General features: G+C 39.6%; 1 protein-coding gene across 1 annotated transcript in view; it reads right to left on the reverse strand.

Moving 5' to 3' along the window:
• NIBAN1 (niban apoptosis regulator 1) overlaps positions 1 to 25,175 on the reverse strand; it is a 108,639-nt gene that overhangs the window by 62,768 nt on the left and 20,696 nt on the right. Inside the window, exons 2-3 of the mRNA XM_016224669.2 lie at positions 4,149 to 4,279; positions 1,573 to 1,704 (exon numbers count right to left, since the gene is read on the reverse strand). Of these exons, the coding sequence (XP_016080155.2) occupies positions 1,573 to 1,704; positions 4,149 to 4,279 (263 nt within the window). The remainder of the gene's footprint in view (positions 1 to 1,572; positions 1,705 to 4,148; positions 4,280 to 25,175) is intronic.

The raw sequence follows: 25,175 nt of genomic DNA on the forward strand, positions 1-25,175 counted from the left end.
TAATATAGATCAACAAAGAAAATATTAGCTTAATGACTGTTGAAAAGAATAAGGCTATCCAAGGCAGCACTGCCTGGCTGCGTGTGGAATAAGTGTGTGTTGCACTTTATTTCTGTTTTCCATCAGAACTGGGAAGGAAACACATGGGTCTGTCAGTCTGAAGCTTCTTCCCATAGGTTTAGCATCGGGGGCATTGCTCAGAGTATCAGTGGTGGCTGTCCTGGCTGCTTGAACTTAGTGTCAAGAGAGCAAAGTTTTAAATCTGTTAAGGCTAACTGATAAATAATAAGAATCTATGTAGATCTAAAAGTGTAGAGTATGAGGTCTGAAAGGAACTGTTGGGATCATTCAGCCTAACTCTCCAGTTTAATCGAAGCCCGGCCTAAACTTTAGTTTTCCAAATTCATGGCCCAGTGTTTTTTCCTCTACACTACTATACTTTCCATGAGGAAATAAATGGGAACCAATAAAGTGCCCGGATGCTAGGCACTTTACATCCATTATCTCATTTTCTCCACATTTCACAAACAAGAAAAACAATGCGATAACCAGGATTAAGTTAAAAGAAAAAAAACCATAAATATAAGTGGAATAAGTGTGTGAAGTGTTCTGAACTCCCAGGAGCTCGTGCATATTCAATTACAATCTTTTTTTTTTTTTTTAATCCTCGCCAAAGGATATGTTTATTGATTTTAGAGAGAGAGAAAGGGAGAGAGAGAGAGAGAAACATCAATCGGTTGCCTCCTGTATGCACCCCGACCAAGATCAAACCCACAACCTAGATATGTGCCCTGACCAGGAATCAAACCCAGGAATCAAATTGGTGTAAGGGACAATGCTCCAACCAACTGAGCCACGGCCAGGGCTCAATTATAATCTTATTAAATAACTTCTCAGTCATCTGTCTTGTAGGAGGCTTAAGAGTGGGGAGATGCTAGCCAGGGTTGCTCAGTTGGTTAGAGCATTGTCCTGTGTACTGAAGGGTCGCAGGTTCAATTCCACATACCCAGGTTGTGGTCCAATCCCCAGTCAGTGCACATATGGGCAGCAACCCATGGATGTTTCTCTCTCACATCAATGTTTCTCTCTCTCTCCCTCTCTCTCTCTCTCTCTCATCAATGAAAAACATATCCTCAGGTGAAGATTAAAATAAGTAAATACATAAAAAAAATTTTTTTTTTAAAGCGTAGGAAGACACAGAGACACAGAGCGAAGGGAGAGACATCAGAGCAGTGACTGAGAAAGAACCTGAAGCTGAATGATCACAAGAAAGGCCCCTGCACTGGTCACGCGGCATAACCTGCTTTCACTCTCACTTGCAATGACTTGTTCAAAGTCTGTCTTGCTCACTAGACTGCAAGCATCTGTCTGATGTACTGCTCTATGCCCAGAATGTTTTATGGCACGCAGCATGTAATAGGCACTCGGTAAGCATCTGTTAACTGAAATGAGTACCTGCTCAAGAGCGAGTGCTTATTAAAAGAATCCATCCTGAAGAAGAGGGCACGACCATCAACCTACCCAATCTTTAAGAATATTGCCAGAAGCAAGGGTGACCAGGAAATATCTTACCTCTTTGTTCTCATAGCTCTCCACCGCAAAATCATTTTTAATCACAACGTATCTCTCCTTCCATTTCTTTATGTCTTCGGCAAACTGTGATAGTTCTGCCTCATACAAAACAGTTCCAGGCTCCAATGGTGGCTTAAAGAAGATGGATACAATTAATTATGATGACAAAAGACAGCACACCATGCTACTGCTAAGTCTGCCCCTGGCACTTCAAGGAATATTTCAGGACTCCGTCTTGTGCTGACATCCTGGAGAAATGGTTGTTTTTTCCACTCCATCCACACTTCCCTTTCCTACTCCTCCTGACCACATGCAAATATTTGTCTTATTGATATTTTTGTGGTTTTCATTTCTCTCCATTATGCTACAGAAACAGAAGCATATGGTGGAAGGGGTTATGGCAATAAGACTATGCCTGGTATACATGTGGCACTTAATAAATCCTTAATAAACTCTGTGGAAGAGAGGAAGTGAAGCAGTTAAGTTGTAGACATCTATCCCAAGGCCAGAAACATGCCTCGGGGTTAAATCCTGAAAAACAGGAGAATTAACAGGTTGTTCCCCTATTTATCACACCTTTAGGCAGCCTCAAAAGTCAGGCTCAATGTTTTCCCAGGCCCCAAAGCCCCGGGGGGCCCAGGCTGTAAACCCTGAGCCCATACCTGTTCTCAAGGAGACCACATTGGCTCTCTGAGTAAAGAACAGCAGGCAAACCAGCACAGCTCACTTTTGTGTCTTCTACTTAAAAGTCTGAGGATTTCTCATTAACTCTGGTGGCACATGTGCTGTGGGGAGTCTCTGTAAGATTTCCGGTTACATCTCCCACTGGGCTAATTGTGTAAGGAATCATTCCCATCCTGCCTCACACTGCAATTTCTGTTTTATCTCAAGATATGGGAATGAGCCTTCTGTCTTTTACATGAATTTACATCCATTTTCCCTTTATTAAAAAAATCATAATGCCTTTAGAAACTCATTCCTCCACTTTCAAGCAAAATTCATAGGAACCACACAGAGAGGATAGATGTGCTCATCTTTTTCAGGAATGAAATAAATTCCCTTCCAAATCCCAGGGCTTAATATTCTGTCCTCACAAATAATGAGGCAATCTGCTATCTTAACAGGCAAGAGAAGACTTCACTCTCCTCGCTAAATGAGACTGAAACCATATGTAAGCTGAACTCTTTATAGTTCTTATGGGCAGCATTTCTTAAACTTGAGCCACTTACATCAATTGATACACTTGTTTAAAATGTGGCCTCACCCTAGACTTACCATATCAGAATCTCTAGGAATGTGGGCCAGAATTTGCATTTTAACAAGCTCCCTAAATTTTGAGAATCACTGCTTTATGGAGATAAGAATCAGTTATCCCTACACACCCATGCTGCTAAATCTATTGGTCACCCTGCCCAACTTCTCAGCAGTATTTGACCCATTTCATACTTCCAACTTCTTGAAGCCTCTTTTTTATTTGCCTTGTGGAACATTTCACTTTCCTGACCTTTCTCTTACTCCACAGGCTATTTCTTCTCTGTCCTTCTTGCAAGATCCTTTTTTTTCTGATCTCCAACCGTCGAAAGGGTCAGGGGTTCGTCCCGAAACCTTTTCTCTATATTCATGTCCCACAGCTTTGCTACCAGTTATAAGCTAAGAAATCCCAATTTTCTATTCTCTTAGCTTCAACCTCTCCACCGAACTGTAGACCAGAGCATTCAACTACCTCCTCAATATTTCCATGAGTGTATGTCAAATAAATATCTTAAACTTAAGATGCCAAAAGTGAACTCATGTTTCCCATCCACTTCTGACTCTTCTATCCAAAAGGCAACTCTATCCACTTACTTGCTTATGCTAGAAACCAAGAAGTCAACACTGATTTCTCTCGTCTTCTGTTATCTCTCACCCAACCCATCAGCAAGTTCTGTCAGCTCTACCTCAAATACATCTTGGCTTGGGTGTTTCCTCATAACTGCCACCATCACCACCCTAGTGCCATCTGCCATCATCCTTCTGCTGGCCTGCTACAGTGTCCTCTTCACCCATCTCTCATTTCCCCTCTTTTCCCTCTCCATAGTCTTTTCACTATACAAAGGCCAGAAAAATCACTTAAAATTATGTCACTCTCTATTCAATGCCTTCCAATAACTTCCCATAACACTTAAAATAAATACCTGATTGCCTAGCTGGGTTGGCTCAGCAGTTGAGCATCCACCTGAGATCCAGGATATCACAGTTCGATTCCTGGTCAGGGCACATGCCTGGGTTTCAGGTTCAATCCCCAGTAGGAGGCATGCAGGAGGCAGCCGATCAATGACTCTCACCATTGATGTTTCTATCTCTCTCTCCCTCTCCCTTCCTCTCTCTCTGAAGTCAATAAAAACATATTTTAAAAATATTTTTTAAAATCTTACGTTCTAACTTCCAGGTAAATAGATATTTCTGAACATGAAATGATTTGAGAACACTTTTTTTTTTTTAACTGCCATTTAAATGAATGTTTCTTTCAGATGTTTTATGAATTATAAAGCATTACTCAGTGGGAGAAATAGATAAGCCAAATGGCCATGGGTTACCTTGGTCTTCAAAAACTGTGATGTAAAATCTCTTTGCTGTTCTACTTCACTGCGCACATGGTTGCAGAAAGCCACAGAGTACTGGCGACTGTAGAAGGGACTGAAGTTTTTGATAGCAGCCTCAGTTTTCCCTGGAAAAACATGAAAATTAAAATTTAGAGATGCAGCATCTCTCACAGAATAGACACATATCTACATCATGCATAAACACTCCTCCTGTCTCCCAAACACCACTGTTTCCCAGAAATTTTCTTCATTTTACACCAACAACCCATTTCCATGGCCATGTCTAATCCTCCATGACTACCATCCTATCTCACCCTGTTCTCACTTCAACTGGCTCTTCATTCCCTTCTACCTCCATCATTCAACTCCTGCACAGCAATAATCCCAGGGTCCACCATCTCAGTCCTGCACACTCATCACTCCATCTGTCTTTAGATCCCTGGGGCTCCACTCCTTGTCTTGCTGATCCACTGCCCTGGATAAAACATCAACAAATGATTTCTTCTAGTTCTGGTCCTATGTTTCTGGTTTAAATTTGTGCGTGTGTGTGATTCAAAGCATCATATAATTACCATGAGGTAGAGAGAAAAGCTTTGTGAGTCTAGAGACCTGAGTTCTGGTCCCAATTCTACTGAGAACAGAAACCAGCTGTACGACCTCAGTCAAGTCACTCAGTCTCTCCGGGTTCCAGTGCCCCTAACTCGAAAGGAAGGTGCCCACTAGTCCACACTGCTCTTGGTATCTATATCACACCGAAAAATAACCATGGAGGTACAGCTGCCTGACAATAGTGACCAACAACTGCAATATGGTGTCTCCGCACCAGAAGAAAATAAGGCTGAGAACCAAGCCGTGGGGGCAGCTTGAGGACTCTAGAGAGAGGGAGAGGGAGAGTCAGGCACTGGGACTATTCTCGAGCTTTTCCAGCCTGTGCTTAGCTTTATAGAGTACGGTCGTTGCAAAGGAAGGGGAAAAAAGAGAAACCAGGGAGAAAGGGCAAAGGAGTATTCTAAAGCAGATCAGAAATCTTCACAACCTTTCGAAGACTTGCCACAGCATATGGAAACAAATACAGGTCCCCCTAACTGTGCCTAAAAGCTGTTCGTCCTTGGAATAAGATATTAGCTTGAGAAAAAATAAACCTGATACAACATTCCAAAATATTTTTAAATACTTTCATGCGAACCTGGCATAATTTTTGTTTTTCAAATTTGATATTACAGTCAACAGAGAAATATTAAAATATAACATACTGGCAAAATTTGAGTTACTGCACATGTAAAATTTTAACAATAAGTAAAGAGTTCTAACCACATAGATTGAGATACTCAGTACAAGAACCTTGAATCCACAGCTGTCAACTTCTAACCTAGAGAATCACAGCCCCAAACACCCACAGCGTAGAAATATTCTCTTTATATGGAGGAGGCTACTTTAGCTCAGGCATTTAGGTCTCAGGATATGTATGAGGTAAAGGGGACGCTCATGCCCTCAATAAAATGACATTTCCTGGCCGTATTTATGGGCTTTAATAATTATTACTTGTAAGGTGCTTTGAGACCCACTAATAATAGGTTCTGCGGAAATGCAAATGAAAGCTCCTATAATTTGAACCAGGCATGCCTTTGCTTGCTCTGTGAGTTTATGGTATTACTATTAATCAATATTTGCATAACACTTTAATACACTCAGGCTCTATAACTGTCTAATTGGTTATTATTTTCATTAGCTTTTATATAGTGCATAAGAAATAAAATTCAATACCCTTGTCTATAATTTTCTTACATAGGAGTGGGACATCTTTGAGAATTCCCACAATGAGAATGAGTTTCACCTCACTGAAACATATAAATGATTAACAAAATTTGCCCTTTAGAGCCAAGTAACCACTATGTTGTCTAGCAGAAGAGCAGCCTGTTAATTTCTGATGCTAATTTTTGCACTCTTGCAAGAACTTGGATTTAAATGAAAGGAGATGAGTGTCGTTTTATGGTGAGCTCTACAAAGCCTTGAAAGCTGATTTCCTGCCACATCACCAAGCCTCCCTCAAATGCTTCTCTGATTTGAATATTGTATATGGTACCATCAACACATCATCCACAAGGCAGCACTTACCAAAAAAAAAAAGGGATCAGAGCTTCCTTGGGTAATGAACCAAATGACTGGTTCAAAATGTGAATAAAGCAGCTAACAATATCACAAGTTCTAGGGGAAAGAGAACCTAAAGCAATTCCATAAATGTATCTAGATTTTAGATTAAGCCTATCTAAACCAAATAAAGGAAAGTCCACTGTAGGGATCTTGACACTTTGAGAAAAGCTTGGTGCTGGGGCAAAATGCCAATGTGGTTAGGACAATGGACTCCGGAGTCAGACAGACATGGGTTTGAGTTCCATCTCATGAGGCTTCCTCTTTTATAAAAGAAGACAAGAGGAGCAATCTCATAACGTTATTGTAATTACATGAAATAATGCAGTAAAGCACTCAGCACTGTAGCTGGCACATAGAAAGTGTTCAATAATCCATAGTAATTAAACTGATGGCAATGGTAATGATGGAACACCCAAGCCAGCTACCAAGGGAATGTCCTTAAGCTGAACTAAGAAATCAAGAAGAAGCCAAAAGCAGGCCATCTACTGTAACTCTTTAACTGGGACCATCCTGTCCAGCTGCATACAGAACAGCGGTCCCACCCATTATAAGCTTGAAAAAAACATAACTTACATTTTCACAGATGTTTCAAGAGCACTTATTAGCACATCAGAGCAAGGCCCTCAGTGCATCCCTGAACTGAAACCAACTAAATAAAACTTTAGCATTAATGAGCCAAAGCAAAAGCATGAGTTAGTGGTTGTGTTACACTGAGCTTCTCTCTCTGAGCCTCAGTTTTCTCGCCTATAAAGTGAGAATAGTAAGACACCCATTTTCACAGGATTTTGTCTGGATTAAATGAGATGGTCTGCAGGTAAAAGAGTTCCTAGAGCAGTGCCTAACACTTCAGTTGCTCAATAAAGTATGACCATTCTTACTATTATTGAATATGCCACCGTGAAAGCATTCAAATAAAGTTAATCAGCACACAGGCACCACATAAAAAAACTTCAGCTGAAACCAGCTTGTTCGCAGTTTTCAAGATTCTTGGGTATTGAATTGCCTTCATTCCCCACCCCACTCTCCAACTTAGTATCATATCCCCTTTCCTAAATTGTTTGTAAAACACAGTGCCAGGTCTTCCACTAAAAAGAAGTCACTCAATAATATAAAGGCTAGAACCAACAGAAGGGCTTCTTCCACATTTTGTTATATCCATATTTTTGGTACATACAGGGTGTCCCCAAAAATATATACACACTGCAACAGCTGATAGCTCAATTCTGAAAATGATATGTATTTTAATAAACATTGCCTTTATAATTATTCAAAGTGTGTGTATACATTTTCGGGGGACACCCTATATTTCTTCTAATTCTACTCAATTATTGCAGCCTGTGCTGGGCATTGTGTTGGTACAATTACTTCATCAGGTTGCTCATAACACCCTTCAGAGTAATCATCACTAAAGCTAAAAAAAAGCCCCTTCAACAGCTCTGTCCACAACATTTAGTTTCAGTTCAACTTTGTAAAAGTAAGAAAAGTATCTCCTGGCCCTTTCAAAACCACTTGAAGTCAAAGAGGTTCAAGAACTCAGCGCTGTTCTTCGATTCCTTCTCCCTCACGCCCACGTTCAGTCATCAGATCTTGTCACTTCCATTTGCACGAGGTTTCTTGAATCCATCCTCTGTTTCTCCCATCTCCCCACACCTTTAACCAAGTCTTATCATCTTTTTAACAACACTGTAAAAGCCTCTTTATCTGCCCTATGTCAGCATCACAGCAGGGTCAAAAAACTTACTGGCTTTCAGCTCTAAAAGACAAGAGCGAAAACCAGAGTGGGAGGGGGGAGTGCCATTGCCATTGTCACAGATCCCGGAGGATTATGGGAAACAAGCCACGGCGTGGTCTGTGTGGCCGAGGCAGGTTCTGGGAAGCGAACCGAGTGAGTCCAGGGCTGATGGGGCAAATCAGGAGAGGCTGAATCCAAGCTGGCCACCATGGTCCCATTTCAGGGAAAGCTGACACGAGTTGCCAAGGCCCAGAGTTAGAGTGGGGAACTGTCCTTCAGAACCAGATCTTGCCATTAATGCTCCCATGGAACTCTAGAAAGCCATGAGAGACAAAACTTCAAGTCGTAGAGGCCCAATCCCCTGTGTCCTGCTCTGACAAGTTTTATTTGTCACACTGCTTCAAGACCATGTCACTACCTTTGTAAAACCATCAACAGTTCCCCAATGCTACTCCCCAGAGTGGTAACCAGATAGCCTAGCACCAAAAGCCCTGTGATCTGGCCCCACAGCCCTTCTTTCCTACCTCTCCTGCTCAAACTATACCTCATATCCCCTGTATGTGTCCATGCCTTCATGCTTCCCTCTCCCCCGAAATGCCCTGCCAGCAACTTGCAGACCCTTCGAGTCCAGATGGCAATCCCAACCCAAGAAGCTTTTTTGGATCTCCCCAGATGAAAAGAGCCTCACCTTCTTTTGCATTCTCCCAAAACTGTGTACCACTTTTGCTACAGCTGTTTAAATATAGCTTATCTTTCCTCCAAAAGTATACCGGGCTTATGTACTCAGCAAATATTTGTTGGCTGAACAAGAGAATGGCTGCGTAAATATTTAAGAGTAAAAGTACAAAGCATCATAATGATGGAAGCCACGTCAATACCCCAAAGAAAGGAGAAAGGCACACTTCTCAGCTTGACTACTTATCATTACAAATGTACACTCTTGAAGCTCGACTCATTTGTTTTTGAAAAAAAACAAAACAGACCCCTACTGATTAATTGCTTTTAAGTTTTTAAATGAATTTTGTCCATGAAATTATATGTGGGAAATTATTTACAACAAAAGCCTTTCTTTGTTTGCATTTCTTGGCAGGCCTGTAAACATGGGAATTATATAAGGGTCTAGGTAAAACTTCCATGAAGTCTGAAGAACCTAAAATATTTGTCTATTTTCTCATTCTAGAAAGTTCTTTGTTAACCTTCCAGCTTTCTAGTAGCTTAACTCAAATCTAGTCTTTAGCATTAGTTTTTTTCCTTGACAGGTCTGTTTACAGTGGATTATTCTAGTCCCCCCATTACTCCCAGTGTCAATGCAACTATATGATATATTATAGAATCTTCTCTGAGATACACAGATTCTTCCCTGTTTCACTTTAGAAAAGCAGCTCACATGTATGGAAAGATATAAAAAATCCAAACACTATTTTTGCTAAATTTCCTTCTAATATTTTTTACAATTATTTTGAAATAGTTGAGATGATTATATTTTGTATTCAGTTTTATTTATGTAACATTTTGTCATTGGCTTTTTCTACGACATTATCAAAATAAATTAACATATTTCAGATATTACATTTTTATTGCTATTATGGAAGAAAAAAATAATTTTAAAAAGTAGGTTTATTTTAACAAAGTGGCTGTTTCCTGGGAACGAAGGCGATCCACATAGGAGACAGGATCAACTAGGTCTTCGGAAGAGTTTCTTAAGATCTGTTGAGGTTTCAGATGAAGATTAATTTGGGGGAACAAGAGAAGTGGCTCTAAAATATTTTTAATGTTTATAAAATAGAGTATACTACCCACTATTTTATCTTCCCTAGAGTTTCTCAGATCATAAAAGTTTAAAAGTCTCGATGAATTATAACATCAGCTTTAGTCTCAGGTTTCTAAGCACCATCACTTTGCACCATAGGATGGGGAAACCAGAAATCCCAATTCACAACACAAAGGTGCAAAAATCTAATTACACAGAATAATGCCCAAGGACTCTCTTTTTCCTCTAGTAAATGCCTTAGAGAATGGGGGTAAATTGAATTATTCATAATTGAACTAAATGGTATTTTTTTAAAGCACATTTATTATTGGTGCTTGAATGACTGGCTTTTGAACAGACTCTACTAGGCAAAGTCAAAAATTCTTCCCGGGCAGCCTCAATGCCAGCAAGTCCCTGCATTCTACCCAACAGAAACTCCACTTTGAGCTAAAAATAAGAGACATATAAACCAACTTACATTCTCTGTGATTTACTGCAGATATTAATCCACAGAAGAGAAACACAAAAACACTTATGATCCCAAAGCTTATATTAAATGTATCAAAGTCATTCCAAGACCCTCTCCAGATGCAGAAAGCATCTGGATAGAAAGCAGACACGTTTAGGAACAAACAATAGAACTGTTTCCTGGTTTCCAAAGCTCACCCTCCTAGAGATCCAAAACTCAGAGTCAGGCTTGCAGTGTCCTTGCCCTTGGATGGTTAGAGATCCTCAGTTTTTCCCAATCCCTGTTCTAAAAGCTGCCCAGTATCTTTAATTTGGTCACAAAGCTTAACCTGTTAAGGGCATTCAATGAATCCACATACACTTACAGATACTACACGAGCTCCAGAAGATGTGGCAGAAGCTAAAACACTTTTCTACACGGGATCACAGCCACTGAAATAAATTAAGGTTCCCATCCTCCACAACATATTTAGAACAGTAGCTTCAGAGGTTTGTATAAGTAAGAGAAACGGGAGGTAACATTTAAAAAGGAAAACACACTGCTATTTTATAAGTTACAGTTCCCTTTATCTTATTCTATGAAAAAAATAAAAACTTTGCTATGGTTCAGCTGTTCTAGAGAACAGCTTTCTAGAACCGAAAGACCTTAAGTTCCATCTCCTCTTTTTTAGGGGAAGAAACCTATAGTATTGTTGGAAAAATAGATGTGTCTGCACTTTTGTGCACAGATCTTTCTTTAGCCATAATTAGATGGAAGCTAACATTAAACTTTCTCCCATTTCATTTGGAAAAATTGCTTGGAAATTTTCAAGATTATTTTGCCATTACTTCACAGCATGCGTCCAATTTTCTTGTGACACAGCTGATGAGAATAAATCGTGTTTATTTTTCCACTTCTCGAAGCTGTCTAATGTCCCCCAAGGAAGCTGAAGATTGGCTACCTTTTTCTTTACAGAAACCAGAGGACTGTGAAACAGAAAATTAAATCAATCGGACACAGCTACGTTTTCCGAAAGCATCCTGAGAACTCTGAATTCAGGAGGAATAATAATATTTTTGCCCATTGGACAACCTTTCAGAGTTTTGATGAAAATAGATAACTAAAATTCAGAAACCGAAATAATGAGATTCCCTTTGCTCTTCTTGAGTCTAATTATAGTTATTAAATTCTTTCTGCACATGTTTTATCAGAGGCTCTCATTCCAAAACCCTGAAAAGATTCTTTGCTTTGAGATTGCAACCATGCAAATGAATACAACAGGCACATTAAAAGAAATCAGGCCAGACTTAAAATAAACCAGGAAAGAAGCCTAAGAATTTTACTAAGTGGTTCTCCTTCCAGACCAATAGGTTCTGGTGTCTCCTCCAGATTTATTTTATTTTCCTAACTATAGCCTTTCTTTTTCTTCATTCCACTTTCCACTTCTCTTCTCTCCACACAGAAGTATATGTGTCTGAAATACTTTCTATTAAGTTTCTACTTCCCTCTCAAAAATATATACCATTGCCCTGGCCAGTGTGGCTCAATTAGTTGACTGCTGTCCCATGCAATGAAAGGTCGCTGGTTCAATTCCTGATCAGGCCTGGCCAGGCGTGGCTCAGCAGTTGAGCACTGACCTAAGATCTAGGAGATCACGATTCGATTCCTAGTCCGGGCACATGCCCAGGTTGTGGGCTCGATCAATGACTCTCATCATTGATATTTCTATCTCTCTCTCTCCCTCTCCTTTCCTCTCTCTGAAATCAATAAAGATATATTAAAAAAAAAAAAATTCCTAGTCAGGGCACAAACCCAGATTGCAGGTTTGATCCCCAGTTGGGGTGGTACAGGAGGCAACCAATCGATTTTTCTCTCTTCCTCTCCTTTCCTCTCTCTCTAAATCAATAAAACTATATTTAAATTAATATATTAATTCATGTAAAAAAAAAAAAAAAAAAAAAGCATTCCTAGAGAACTGTGTTTGGGGCCCAGATATGCTTGTGTTGTGTTAGTCTGGGGATACAGGTAACAATAAGAAAAAGTGGACTTGGCTAGGAAAATGAAAGGTGGCATTGCTAGGCTTGGGGGTGGGGGTAGGGGGAGTCCTAGAAAAAGATCATAAGCTATTCAACATATCTGCAGGCCAGCTGACTTTTTGAAACTATTTACAAGGCAGATAAGGTACTCATTAGTGAGAATTATCTTAACAGGCTCTAACTTATCCTCACAAGAATGTAAGAACTGCCCAACAATTCTGACTCCTGTCCACTTGATTTGGTCAGGCACTGTGTCCTCTAAATACAGTTTTCTTGATAACAACCCAAACATCTCCAGTAAGAAAGTCTGACCTTGCACAGTCCAAAATACAGCTCATCACAAAGTCAAAATTTGCTTTTTTTTGACAATCTAAGGATTGCCAGTCAGTGGATGGGTTAATCACTAAATTTAAAAATACCTGAGTAACATACATCAGTGAAAAATTATCCAAAAGCTGTGCAATGCCAGAGAGAGAGAGAGGAGAGACCAAAACCATCAATAGCACTAACTCCTTAAAGAGTCCCAAGTTCTTTAAAATCACCCCTTTTTTCCTATGGAAACTGCTCTTCTATAAAGTGAGTTCATGTGGCACTTAATAAGTGTGCTGGAACCTCTTACGATTAGCTCTGCTTGGAGTCGAAGCCTCACAAGGGAGATTCAGTGACTCTACACTGGTCATTACACCCACCGAGGAAGTAGAACTGTAGGTCACTGGGAGACCCTTCCACAGCACCCCTGGGAAAGCAGCTTCAGTTCATCCGGCTGGTAGCACAGACATGCCAATGCCAATTCTGTTCCAACTTCCATACGTTGATGAAAAGACCAATGATTACAGGCTTCTAGAGCTGGATGAGACTGTAATGCTTATTTCCATCCTATTTTCAGATCAAGAAATTAATTGGCCACTGGTCATAAAACTGGTTAGTAATGAGACACTTATAAAAATTTTAAAAAGTGTCAATGTTTTTAGCAGGGGTTTTTTCTCTCTAAGAATACCACATTGATTTTTATGGAGGAATCCAAGCACTTCTTTTTATATGCAGATACAATCCATTGAAGTACATAATTGAGTCCCAACACAATTATCAACTTATTTAATGCATATTAAACTACTGGATCAATGACAAGTTAAAAGCAAAGCTAATGTCTAGTGCTTCGATGCAATGTGTTCTCAACTCATCAGTAGAATCCGCATGCCACTGCTTTGTCCGCACAGACAAGGACTCTGTATTTAAGGCATTCCATGGCATGATTTATGAAAGCACTTGGCTCAGGGTCATCCCAACTGGCAGAAGTTGCCAGCAAGAAGGCAGAGATCCAGCAAAGCTCTGGGCACAAGCGAAAGGAGCCGACCTTCTCCGAGTACCCCTTAATCTCACTCATGTGTCCCAATTAAGTGGCATCACCATCTCGATTAAAGCTGCAGTCTTTGCCAATGTAAGGCTCCCTGGGAAATGCACTAAGTAGATTTTCTTATCTACTGATTAAGAATCTGTTTTGCAACAAATTAAGGTTAAAAATACTGCTCTGGGCCAGCCCAGTCACGCACATGATATTTGAAGTATTTTTAACTACGTTTCTCTGGTTTCTTCTCTTTATCTTACTTTATATGAGCTAAGGAGATGAGATATGTTGAATTACAGACCACTAATAACAAGGGTTTTGTATATGTCTGTGTTTTCTTTCATTATGAACTAACATACGTGCTCACTATTATTGAAAGTACTGAAGGAGATCAGAAAATTCAACCCCAAAATATGCCATTTTCACATAAGGATTATTTTGAGCTGAAGGCAATTAGGAAGTGGCAAATGGAGAAAGAGCTCTCTGCCCTCCCCCCGCTGCAGGATATACATTTCCCTTCGTGAAAGTGTCGCCTCCCTTCTCCCATACTAGGAGAGTGAAAGCCACCATTATTGATGGAGACAAAAAGTGGGCACCCAAATGGGTCTGCACAAGCCAATCTTACTCAAATAATCCTTAACTTCCATTAGTTCCCCCCACATATTTACCTTTCCACCATTTACTGCCTCTAGAAGCCCAAATCCCTTGTCCTTTGTCTTGTCATTTCTCCACAAATGTATCGCCCTTTCTTAAGATGGTATATATGCCCCAAATTCTTAACCACTCCTCTGAGATTCTCATCACTCCCATACATATGTGTATTGTATGCATAAGTAAATGTTCATTTTCTCTTGTTATTTTACCTGTTATCAGTTTAAATCACAGGTCCCAGCCACTGAATTTAAGAGGGTAGAGGAAAGTTTTATTTTTCTCCCCTACAGCACCCAATTCAAAGGTCTCTGATGTATGGTTAGACAGTCTAGTTTTAAAACTTCTGGGTGTCAAGGAGGGCACTTTACCAGTTTTCCTTTGTTCTGTGGTAATGAGAAGAAATAAAGCAATATAAAGTATGAATCTGATAATGGGTAGCTTGAAGGCTGGATGATCTCAACTCTATTGGATGGGGTATAACATATTGGAAATCTGGTGAAGGAACTTGGAAATCTGGGATGTAATAGAAAACTACTAACATGTAACTATACCATCAAGGTAATCTGAAAAACAGAAGTAAAACAGAGAAAGAGAGAGGGAGGTAGAAAGAAAAAATTTTGCATAGTGAAGGCTTTGTCCATGTCAAAGTTGTTAACTTTATGAACTAGAGAAAGGAAAGATCTCAGTAGGATTAAAAATGGCTTTTTGACAAATGGCCTGCATTCAGGTCCATTCCTGAGTTTGCTGCTGTTTCAAGGAACATATTATATAACCACCCCAGGGAATTCTAAAATTTCAGTACAGTTCCAGAGATCCATGAACATCCCCATTTTGTGGATGTGGAAGCCATCTGCTCATCCACTTTCCTTCAGAGAATACAATGAGATTCTTTCAGAGTACTCAGAAGCTCTCCATAAAAGACACAAACATTAAAAGAAAGGTTGCTATTTGCAGAAGCAGAAACATCATGAGCTTAAAAATTATGTCTATTAATGGCTTCTGAGGGCTCTTCTCATCAAGAAAACTGATCTGGAATAGTATAGATACCATTGGGTCTGCTTTGCTTTTTAAAAAAAGGTATGCCTTTATTGATTTCACAGAGAGGAAGGGAGAGGGAGAGAGAGAAACATCAAAGATGAGAGAGAATCGTTGGTTGGTTGCCTCCTGCACTGGCCCTGACTAGGGTTTGAGACCGAAACCTGGGCATGTGCCCTGACCAGGAATCGAACCGTGACGTCCTGGTTCATGGGTGGGTGCTCAACCACTGAGCCACACCAGCAGGCCCATTGGGTCTGCTTTGTAGAGATACCAGAATTGGGGAATAAAAAGATAGTCATGAGGGGAAGAAGAAAGCTGCAACAAGGTAAATAAATTATATACCAGTAAAGCTAAAAAATAGCCTGGGCTGGGAGCTTAACTTGAGCTTACATTTTAAACTTCACTTTATTTCATTGTAAAGCGTATGATAATGTTTGGCTAACTCCAAAATTCGACTCTTATTTTATTACTGCAGCAGATGGAAGATAATTTAGTTATGTGCAGAAATGTAAAATAGCTCATTAATTCTTCTTTATCCCCTTTGAATAATTGATGTTAAGAAAACCAAATAAATTGTATATAATTTGGCCAAAGCTTTAAAATGAGAGGTTTTTTCATAAAAGAAGTAAAATATTTAATTTCTGAGATAAGACTGAAAGTTGTTTCTTCCATTTAATATAACAAAATATAAATGCTTTATAGTAATAGAACAAAAATAAATATTCTTATTGAATGAGTGAACGTATGAATGAGAGAGCTGGGTGTGTATGAAAACGCCACTCCTTGCCTACAACATCCCCTCCTCCTCTCGCTCTTGCTCAGTCTCTCTCCCTCTCCTTCCATTTAAACTTGTAAGTCCCTCTATAATTCTCTAGAAAACTCTATTTCAAAACTGCTCTGTTTTTTAGTTTCCCTTCCTTAGACAACCAGAAAGACTTCAAACAGATAATAATCTGTCAAAAAGGTTTGTCCTAAAGCAATATGTTTAGCTATGTAATGATTTAGTATGAGACAAATTACAAAAAAAAAAAATCAAGCATTTAGGTATTTGGAACAAACTGGACTCTCCTGACCTGTCGATGAAGCAGGGTGACCAGCTCCCAGCAGCCTGAGGCTCCAGGAGAGGACCTTGGAGAAGGAGCGTTAAATCTCTTTTCTCCAAATTTGATCTGAAATTTACTATTTCACTGGGAGCAAATGACTATTACAACGACACATCTACAAAGAAAGCCGTGAGTTGAAAATTTAGATTAGGACCATGCTTATGTGGCACAAAGATACTCGGTTGATTTAATCCCATTTAGCAAGAAAGGGGAAAGAAATGAGTTGGAACAGTCTGAATATTAGAAATTTGCTACTTTAAGAAAAACAAAACAGACCAAAATTTATGCTGGAAATATTTTCTTTTTTTAAAGATTCCAGAGACTCCTAAGAAGAAAAGAAGCGAACTGCCTTGCCATCTGTTTTGCTGTTTTCCAGGAAGGGGCTCCGTGGTGCTTTAGACTTGTCTACTTTTGGGAAATGGCAACAGGTGAGAATAAAAAGCAGCTGCACAGTAACTCCCCGGGGGAGGCGGAATTCTGTCAACATCCTAGGCAATGAGTGCAAATACATCTGAAGGCACAATGCCTTCTATGAGTCACAGGCTCTTTAATAATCTCCAGGTAAACAAACAAATAAAACAAACACTAAACAATAACCAAAAAAAAAAAAAAAAAAATTAAACCACACATACTCAAAAATATCTCCAGACTGAGGGAGCTTCCTGTAGGAGGGAAAGAAATGAAAAATCTTGTCTCATTCAGTTACCCCAGGCTAGAAAGAAGTGTGTGTGTGTGTGTGTGTGTGTGTGTGTGTGTGTGTGTGTGTGTGTGTGTACACCTCAGTTGTTATGGTTTTAAATAAATAAGACCTGCCAACCAGAGCCAGGGAAGTGAAGGGCAGGAAGTGAGGCATACTTTAAAGAGGAAGTGGCTTTGCATTAGCAACAGGGGGAGACTGAGGGGTAGGAAACCCACAAGATGTGCAAAAATGGAAAATCAAGGGCCTCATCTTAAGAAACTCAGAGCCCACCACTAAATTATCACAAAGATGCATGATCCAAACAAGTAGTCTTTTATGGCTATTTGAAGATATAGGAAATAATCAAGACAGACCAAGAAGACAGAAGGTGTGCTACATATAAGACTTTCTAAATCTGCCATCACAATGCATGTAAATCATTTAATCATTAAAAATCTAAAGAGTACCTCTTTTAAAATTATATCTGGGATTATTTAAAATTTGGAAGTTTCACCTTAGGTATCTTAATTGTTATAAAATTTGGTGGTTTATCTGACACTTTAAAACTTTAGTAAAAAGTTTTAGCAAAAAGTTGAAGCAAATAAAAATTTTCTTCCATCAAAAGAAATGTATTTTCTGATTAATTATGTATAGTAAAGCATAAGAAAGTGGTAAGATAAAGGAAGTATAGTATATTTTAAACTGAATGCTACCATTAGAAATATATTTGTGAAAAGGAACTAACATGTAAAAATGCAAGTCATAAAAGTAAGCAACAACAACCAAGAAGTGGACATAGACTTTTACAGAGAGACTGATCACAAAGAAGTAAAAGAAACAAAACCAGCTGGGCAGAGAAGAAAGACTGGAAGGAACAAAACTAAAACAATAAACGTGGTTATCACTGAGTAACAGGCTCATGAATGAATGTTTTTCCTTCTATTTTTATAATGGGTATGCTTTGTAGACATTTTATTTTAAAATGGGTTCAAAACAAAACAAAACAAAAACTTTATCCAGAAAAACAGTACGGAAAAAGTAATAACCTGCTTAGTTAAGGTCTAAAAAAACCTACTTAGTGAGCCCAAATAAAAACATTACATATTACTAAATTAGTATTTAAAAATCAAGGTAAATGAGTGTCCCATTAACTGCCAAAGCATGGCAAAATCAATCCAATCATTTTAAGAGTAGAAATAATCAATAGTAACCTCTCAAACAGCATGACTTCTGCCATCATTTTCAAGACTATTTATACAGTTAAAATAAGCAATTGATTTAGGTAAACTATGGTTTTGTGCTGTAGTTATTTTAAACATGTGGTCCCAATTTTAAAGAGCCAGAAATTATGTGATTACAGCAATTCTGACTTTACTGTTTCTTTTCTCATTTTTGCTTCTATATTACAATTTTGACACATGATTCTTTCACAATGTATTAAATGTTTATTATATGCACAAAATTATAATAAGTGAATTGATAGGGGTAGAATTAAAAGAAATAATTCTCCCCACTGGGCACCCTCACTGATTCCCTTCTTCTTGCCTTCCACTTTTCCGAGGCGCCCCCCACCCCCACCCCCCATCACCCCCATCCTACTCCACCTCCACAAATAGAAATGGGTGTAATGTCACTGTGGAAAGAACTCAAATGCACTGGGAAGTATAATAAGCAGGTAAAATATCATGAACTCTAAATCATTTTTCTTACTAGTTTCATTACATTTGGCTTCTGATTAAAATAATTTCTCTTCCCATTTATGACCTTGATGTCATAGTTTGTTCATAGATATCCCTTCCTTGGGATCCCAGCGCTTCTTTTTCTAAATCTCCAAATACTTTTTGTCTGTGTTACTGAAGTATAATTTACATATAATAAAATTCACCGATTTGAAGAGTACAATTCAATGAGTTTTGACAAATATTTACAATTTTACAACGACCACATTATCATGATATAAAATATCTTTATCATTTCTCAAAACCCAATTTAAAAGAAATTCAAGTACCCTACTATCATAATATTTAAAATGCTTCCAAATAGTCTTGTCCTTTGACACAGTAAGTGAGATTTAGTAAGTCTGGTTTCTAAAAGTTTGAAAGGAAGGTCTATGCCACTTATTTTTTGTAAACAGCAACTTCCTAGGAGACTTTTTTTTTTACCTCCAAAAAGGAAGAAATATATGTGTTAAGGCACTGATTTAGTTTTTAAGAAATAAAACTTACTTGTATAAGAATTTCCCTCTGAAAGTATGCCCTTCTTTCCCTCCACCAAATAGATATACACTTAAATTTTTTTTTTCTTAATAGAACAATAAAACAAGTGCTAGCTAATTGTGTCAGCCTCATCAAAAATGTTAGAGAGAGTCCCTAATAGGTTAGATTATCATGAAATGCTAATAGGAAGAGTTTTCAAAATTTTACTGAACAATGTACCTGGTACTTTAAACGTGGTCACATTTCATCATCTAACCAGACATAAGGCTGCACCCAGAAGGCTAGGGCAAAGCAACCCTCCAGAGGTAGCAAGAGGAGTGAGAACAGAAAGAGGAATCAGGAACCCTTTCACCCCAAGAGAACGCACAAAGGACCAGCACAGCCAGCTCTGAGCTGAAGGTGTCCTCTGCAGGCTCTGGTGACCTTGGCTGCCAAAAACCAAAGCCAGCACTGTCTCCTTTACGTGCCTCTCGAAGACTTCTCAGGTCTATCCAGTTTGCTGGCTTTTGTTTTATGCTCTGTCACAACTTCCTACTCAGTGTTTCTTTTTTTTCAATCCCCACCTGAGGATATTTTTCCCATTGCTTTCCAGAGGGAGTGGAAGGGAGAGAGAGAGTGAGAGAGAAACATCGATGTGAGAGAGACACATCGATTGGTTGCTTCTTGCATGCTCCCTGACCGGAGTGAGGGATCGAGCCCCCTTGGCCAAAATCGAAGCAGGGACCCTTCAGGCCACAGACCAGTGCCCTAACCACTGAGCCAAACCTGCTAGGGCCCTACTCAGTGTTTCTTTTACCAGTAAGTGATTGGAGAAATAAAGGAAAGGGTAAAACTCAAATCTATCCATCTTAATGATCAGCAATGAAATAAAAGTCTTCAGAGATTAAATCTAGGTAGACTACTGAGAGAAAAGTTTGAAATCTGCTCAATTCAGGTCGAAGGTTGCCAAAACAGCTGTATCTATCAATCTTCAGCCTGGGAGATAAAGAGACTGACAGTTTGATTTCTTCTGGCAGGTTTCCCACATCTCAATTTGTGGGGCACACTCTGCAATACAGGGATGCCTGAAAAGAGCATGCTCAGTGCGATAAAAAATGAAACCGACTTGAGGATAAGTTACATGATTTCAATCTTCACTTCCTGTGTGTACATGAAAAGATATGCTTTACTAAATGAGGACCGTCAAGAAGTAAATCCGGTAAGAAATACACAAAATCATCCATTAAACTAATTTTTAAAAACTAAATAAGCCTAAGTGGTACAGGCAGGTTAGAGATGGAAGCAAGCAAGAGCAAGTATGTCTGTGATGCCTCCACACATAAACATACAACCACCGACTTGGGAAACAGAGTTCAGGAGTTTGGATGCTCAGTGTTGAGGCCTCCCTCCTGGCAAACCGCTTTGGTAAAATGACTGTGGTCACCAAATGTACATTATGGTTTTAGGATACACACTAGTGCACATCGAGAAACCACAAAGAGGTGTGGCTCAACCAATTTAGTCTTTAGTGATGGAGGCACTACTTCAACAAATGGTAGGCTGGTCCCTGGGCATGTTTTCAAGTCAGTGCAATTCGTTGCTCCTTAAATGCATGGTCTTTTCACATTTTAGCATCTCTAAGTTGGAGGGTGTCTTAGAATCAATGGGGTCTTATAACTGTCTTCCAGGAAGTTACTATCAAGAGCTGGGTGCCAAGTGCGCAAACTTGGGTCATAGCTGTTCAGACTGCTATCACATGAATTGAGCTTTGTCTATAGGTAGTGTTGAATGTAATTGCCATTTTAATACACCTTTAAAAGATTATACTGATTCAATATCAGAACAAAAATTATTGTACAAATAAAAAGACATGGAAGTAGAGTTGCAGGATAACTTTGATATCAGTGGAATAAATATTTATCAATGGAAAAAATATCCTCGAATGAAGATTTTTTAAAAAAGAAAACCTATGCTCAGAAATTCCCGTTCATAGCAAGTGCCCTCTTAGGGACCTAGGACTTAGGTTTATTTCCATCAATATTTCAGCATCACTCACTTGATCTTATTATCTGCGTGGTTATAACACTAACTATATGAAACGTCTGGCTTATAACAGGTGCTGATAATGTATTTACAAAGAACGTTGTGTTCCAAGTATTCTGGTGAACGCCAATGCCGGTTGGCAATAACGCCAAGATGAGGGTCTGAGAACCAGCTGGCCAACCTGACATTGTGAAGTGGGCACACACTGAACCCTTATCAGAAGTGGGGGTGAGAGTTGTGAAGGATGTCAGAATGTATATGAGAAAATCATTGGTTCAAGAAGGGGAAATAACCTATGGGGACCTGATTGAGACTAGAGGGTGTAAAGTAAACAACATGCTAGAAATGCATTAAAAGGAAAGAAAAACATGAAACAGAGAATAAAATTTGGCAAGAGTTCAGACTGGCTTGATCAAGCTCTGTTCACAGACAGTGGGTGAAATGTAGGTACCTGGGACCAAAGAAAGCTTAGCTGGGTCAATTTCAACATCTGAATCTAGGAACACAAAATTAATCAAGAATTAAGTGTTTTTTAAGCTTTAACCAGGACCTGGGATCCAGAAAGAAAAATAATCCTCCTTCTCTAGGACCTTATGTAGCTGAGAGAGAATGCAACTTGGATCTAGTAGTAGAGAATGAGACTGCACAGTGAGAAAAAGCTACAGGCTCATGGTTGAAAGCAAATACAGGCCAGTGAGAGAGGGACAGGATTTCAGCATTGGAAGGAACCAGAGCTATTATCTAATCAAACCTATTCTTGTGATAGACACAAAAACAGGGGAAAGTTGAGTCTATTTAAAGGTTTACACTTATGCTAAACTAATTAAGTAACATGAGCTTGCCCACTTATAACTGACCTCATCCAAACAGAGGTGTGTTCCCAGATTCCATCACCAGGCAGTGAAAGTCATATGTACTTCAAAGGAACGCACATAGGCCCTGCCTGAGCCAGGATGGGTACTGGGATCAGAGGATCCTGAGAAAGGAAAGCACTGCTACTGGGAAGCTTACAAAGTCCAGGAGTACAGTTCTAGAGGTAGAAACTCTCCATTCTTGGTACCCTGGAAAGTGCAAATAGAAAGCTTTCCTGGGGAAGTGGGATGGAAAGCCATTCAAAGGAGATCTCTGTTCATGGGCCCTCATACTTCTATTCCCAGACTGCCTCCCAGTGTGCATTAGTTTCCTGTGGCTGCTGTAACAAATGATCACAAGCTAAAAAGAACAGAAACTTGTTCTCGTACTCTTTGCTTGAAATAATAGAAGCTTATTCTCTCACAGTTCTAGAGGCCTGAAGTCTAAAATCAGTATCATTAGGACGAAATCAAGGTGTCAGCCGGTCCACCCCCTGCTGGCAGGGCCACGCTCCCTCCTGAGAGTCTAGGAGAGAATCTGTTCCTTGTCTTTTCCAGTTGCTGGTATTCCTTGGTTTGTAGTTACATCATTGCAATCTGTGCCTCAATGTTCACATTCATGTCATTTGTGCATATGTGTGTATGTGTGTGTACATGTGTATGACCTCCCTCTACCTCTTATAAGAATACATGTGATTGCATTTAATTGCCTTGTCTCAAGATCCTTAAACTTAATCACATCTGCAAAGACCCTTTTCCCAAGTAAGGTAACATTTACAGGTTCCAGGGATTGAGACATGATATCTTTAGGGGATATTCTTTGGCCTGACTATACCATGTTAACAAAAGTCATTCCCGCTATTAATATAAAAATATTTTCAATAAAGAAACATAGGGTCTTGTATGAAGCCACATGCAAGACTCTCCTCCACCCTACGCCATGTCCCTTTGTTACTTTCATAGGTACATTTCTTTATAAGGATTATCAATCAGTTCACCTAAGGATGCAATAATATTAAGCAGTACAAACATTCAAAAAAAATCTAGTAAAATGATCTAGGTATTCATTCCTGGCTTCTTTTAGTAGCTGATTTAAAAACCATTCCTAAGATGGTTCCAGAGGTTGCAAAACATTTCTGTTGTCCTCCTATAACCCTTCCACTCAGAAAGTGGCTTCATCAGTTCTCCCCTCTGCTTGTCCACAGCACCACACAGAAAAGGCCAAGTTCTAGTATTCCCTCACAGGCGGTTGGAGTTTATCTATTATTTGCATATTGTTTGGTTCATTAATCGACTCAATAACTACTTCTCAACTGCCTATGACGAAACAGACACTGTGCTAATCCTTGGAGAAACAAAGATGAGGGGTGAACTGATGCCCTCAATGAGTGTAGCAGAAATGGAGAATTGGCAACACAGTAAATGTGATAAATGCTGCACTGAGAGTAAATACAGAGAGAGGAAACAAGGATGATGTGAGGGGGGATTGGCCAGGGAGAAAGGAAAACCGTAGGAAAGCCTTGTTCTCGGAAACCAAGGTAAAAAACAGATGAAAATGAAAGCAGTTATCTCAACAGTGGGGGAAAAGAAAGACGGAGGAAAACGGATTTCATGAATAGAGGTCACTGATAATATGAAAGTAGTAGTTTTCGTAGACAAGACTGGTGCAGAAAGGAATAGAGGGTGATACGCAACGGCAGTGAGAGAATGACTATAAAATCCTCCTCTTGCCCTGGCTGGAGTGGACCAGTAGGCTGAGCATCATTCTGTGCACCAAAAGGTTGCTAGTTCGATTCCTGGTCAGGGCACGTACCCAGGTTGCGTGTTTGATCTCCAGTTGCAGTGCATGCAAGAGGCAACCGATCGATGTTTCTCTCTCACATAGGTTTCTCTCTCTCTCCCTCTCCTTTCCTCTCTATCTAAAATCAATTTTTTAAAAACTCCCTACTCTTGAAAAAAGGTTGGTGGTAAAGGAAAGGAGAGAGAGAGGAAACAACTTGAAAGGTCAAAGGCAGGGACTTCTTGATAGTGAGGATGGAGATGGTGATGAGGGTGCGAGGGAGGCAGGAGAGACAGTGGCCTGTTTCCAAGATGAGGAGAGGCCACCAGTGAGGAAGGAAAAACTCCAGATACAGAGCAAGAGGAAATGGACAGGAGGTCAGGTCCTGGGCTAGCTTGAGGAGACACCCCTTGCCTTGAAGAAGGACACTGTGGCCATTCAGAGACCATCACGGCCAGAGAGCCCAACAACCAAAGCCCCTGGATTGCGAGGACAGCTCTCTCCGCTGTTGGGCCGGCAGAACTGTGGCTGGACTTCAGAGGCTAAGCAAGAACCTCCACACCCACTGCAAGACACCCGGTTTTGAAGAAATCAGAAACTATGAAGGGTAGCAAGGAAATACGATAGTGAATAAAATCCCCCAAATTACTTTTGCAGGCCTTTTGGAACTTTAAAATTCCTCAAATCATACAATACTATAGACTCTCTCCACACCACTCAGCAGCAAGTGGCTTAAAAATATAGGAAAGAAAACAATTTATGAAATATTGCTGTTAAATACTTTTCTGATGGAAGCACAGTGATAGGTATACAGGATCCTAACTGGTGTAAATGAGTATATCCTATTTTAGTAGAGGACTTGGAAGAGAACTGCCATTGTCTTAAAGCCTTGTGACAATAATGTGATTTATACTAACTTACTATTAAAGTAGGCACTTGGTGAGAAAGTTAAGCAAAACACTTGTATAATAACTGCTTTAAGACTTGTTCTCATTAGTTCCATGAGTAAAAACGCCTAGGCACATTCCGCATTTTCAGTTAATAGATGAAATAAATAATCTTTGTAGAAATGTGAGAAGGCTCTCTGTATTTCTGAACAAAATAGTGAGATCATCAACACTGTGTCACTCACTGTGCTTGAGACGGGTTGAATGGGTTGACTTCCTACATCTCCTGGCTGGTTAAAGGGGCAATATGTGCAACCCTAAGTACACCAGGA

The sequence above is a fragment of the Miniopterus natalensis genome, chromosome 19, assembly GCF_054644295.1.
Source record: "Miniopterus natalensis isolate mMinNat1 chromosome 19, mMinNat1.hap1, whole genome shotgun sequence".
Lineage (NCBI taxonomy): Eukaryota > Metazoa > Chordata > Mammalia > Chiroptera > Miniopteridae > Miniopterus > Miniopterus natalensis.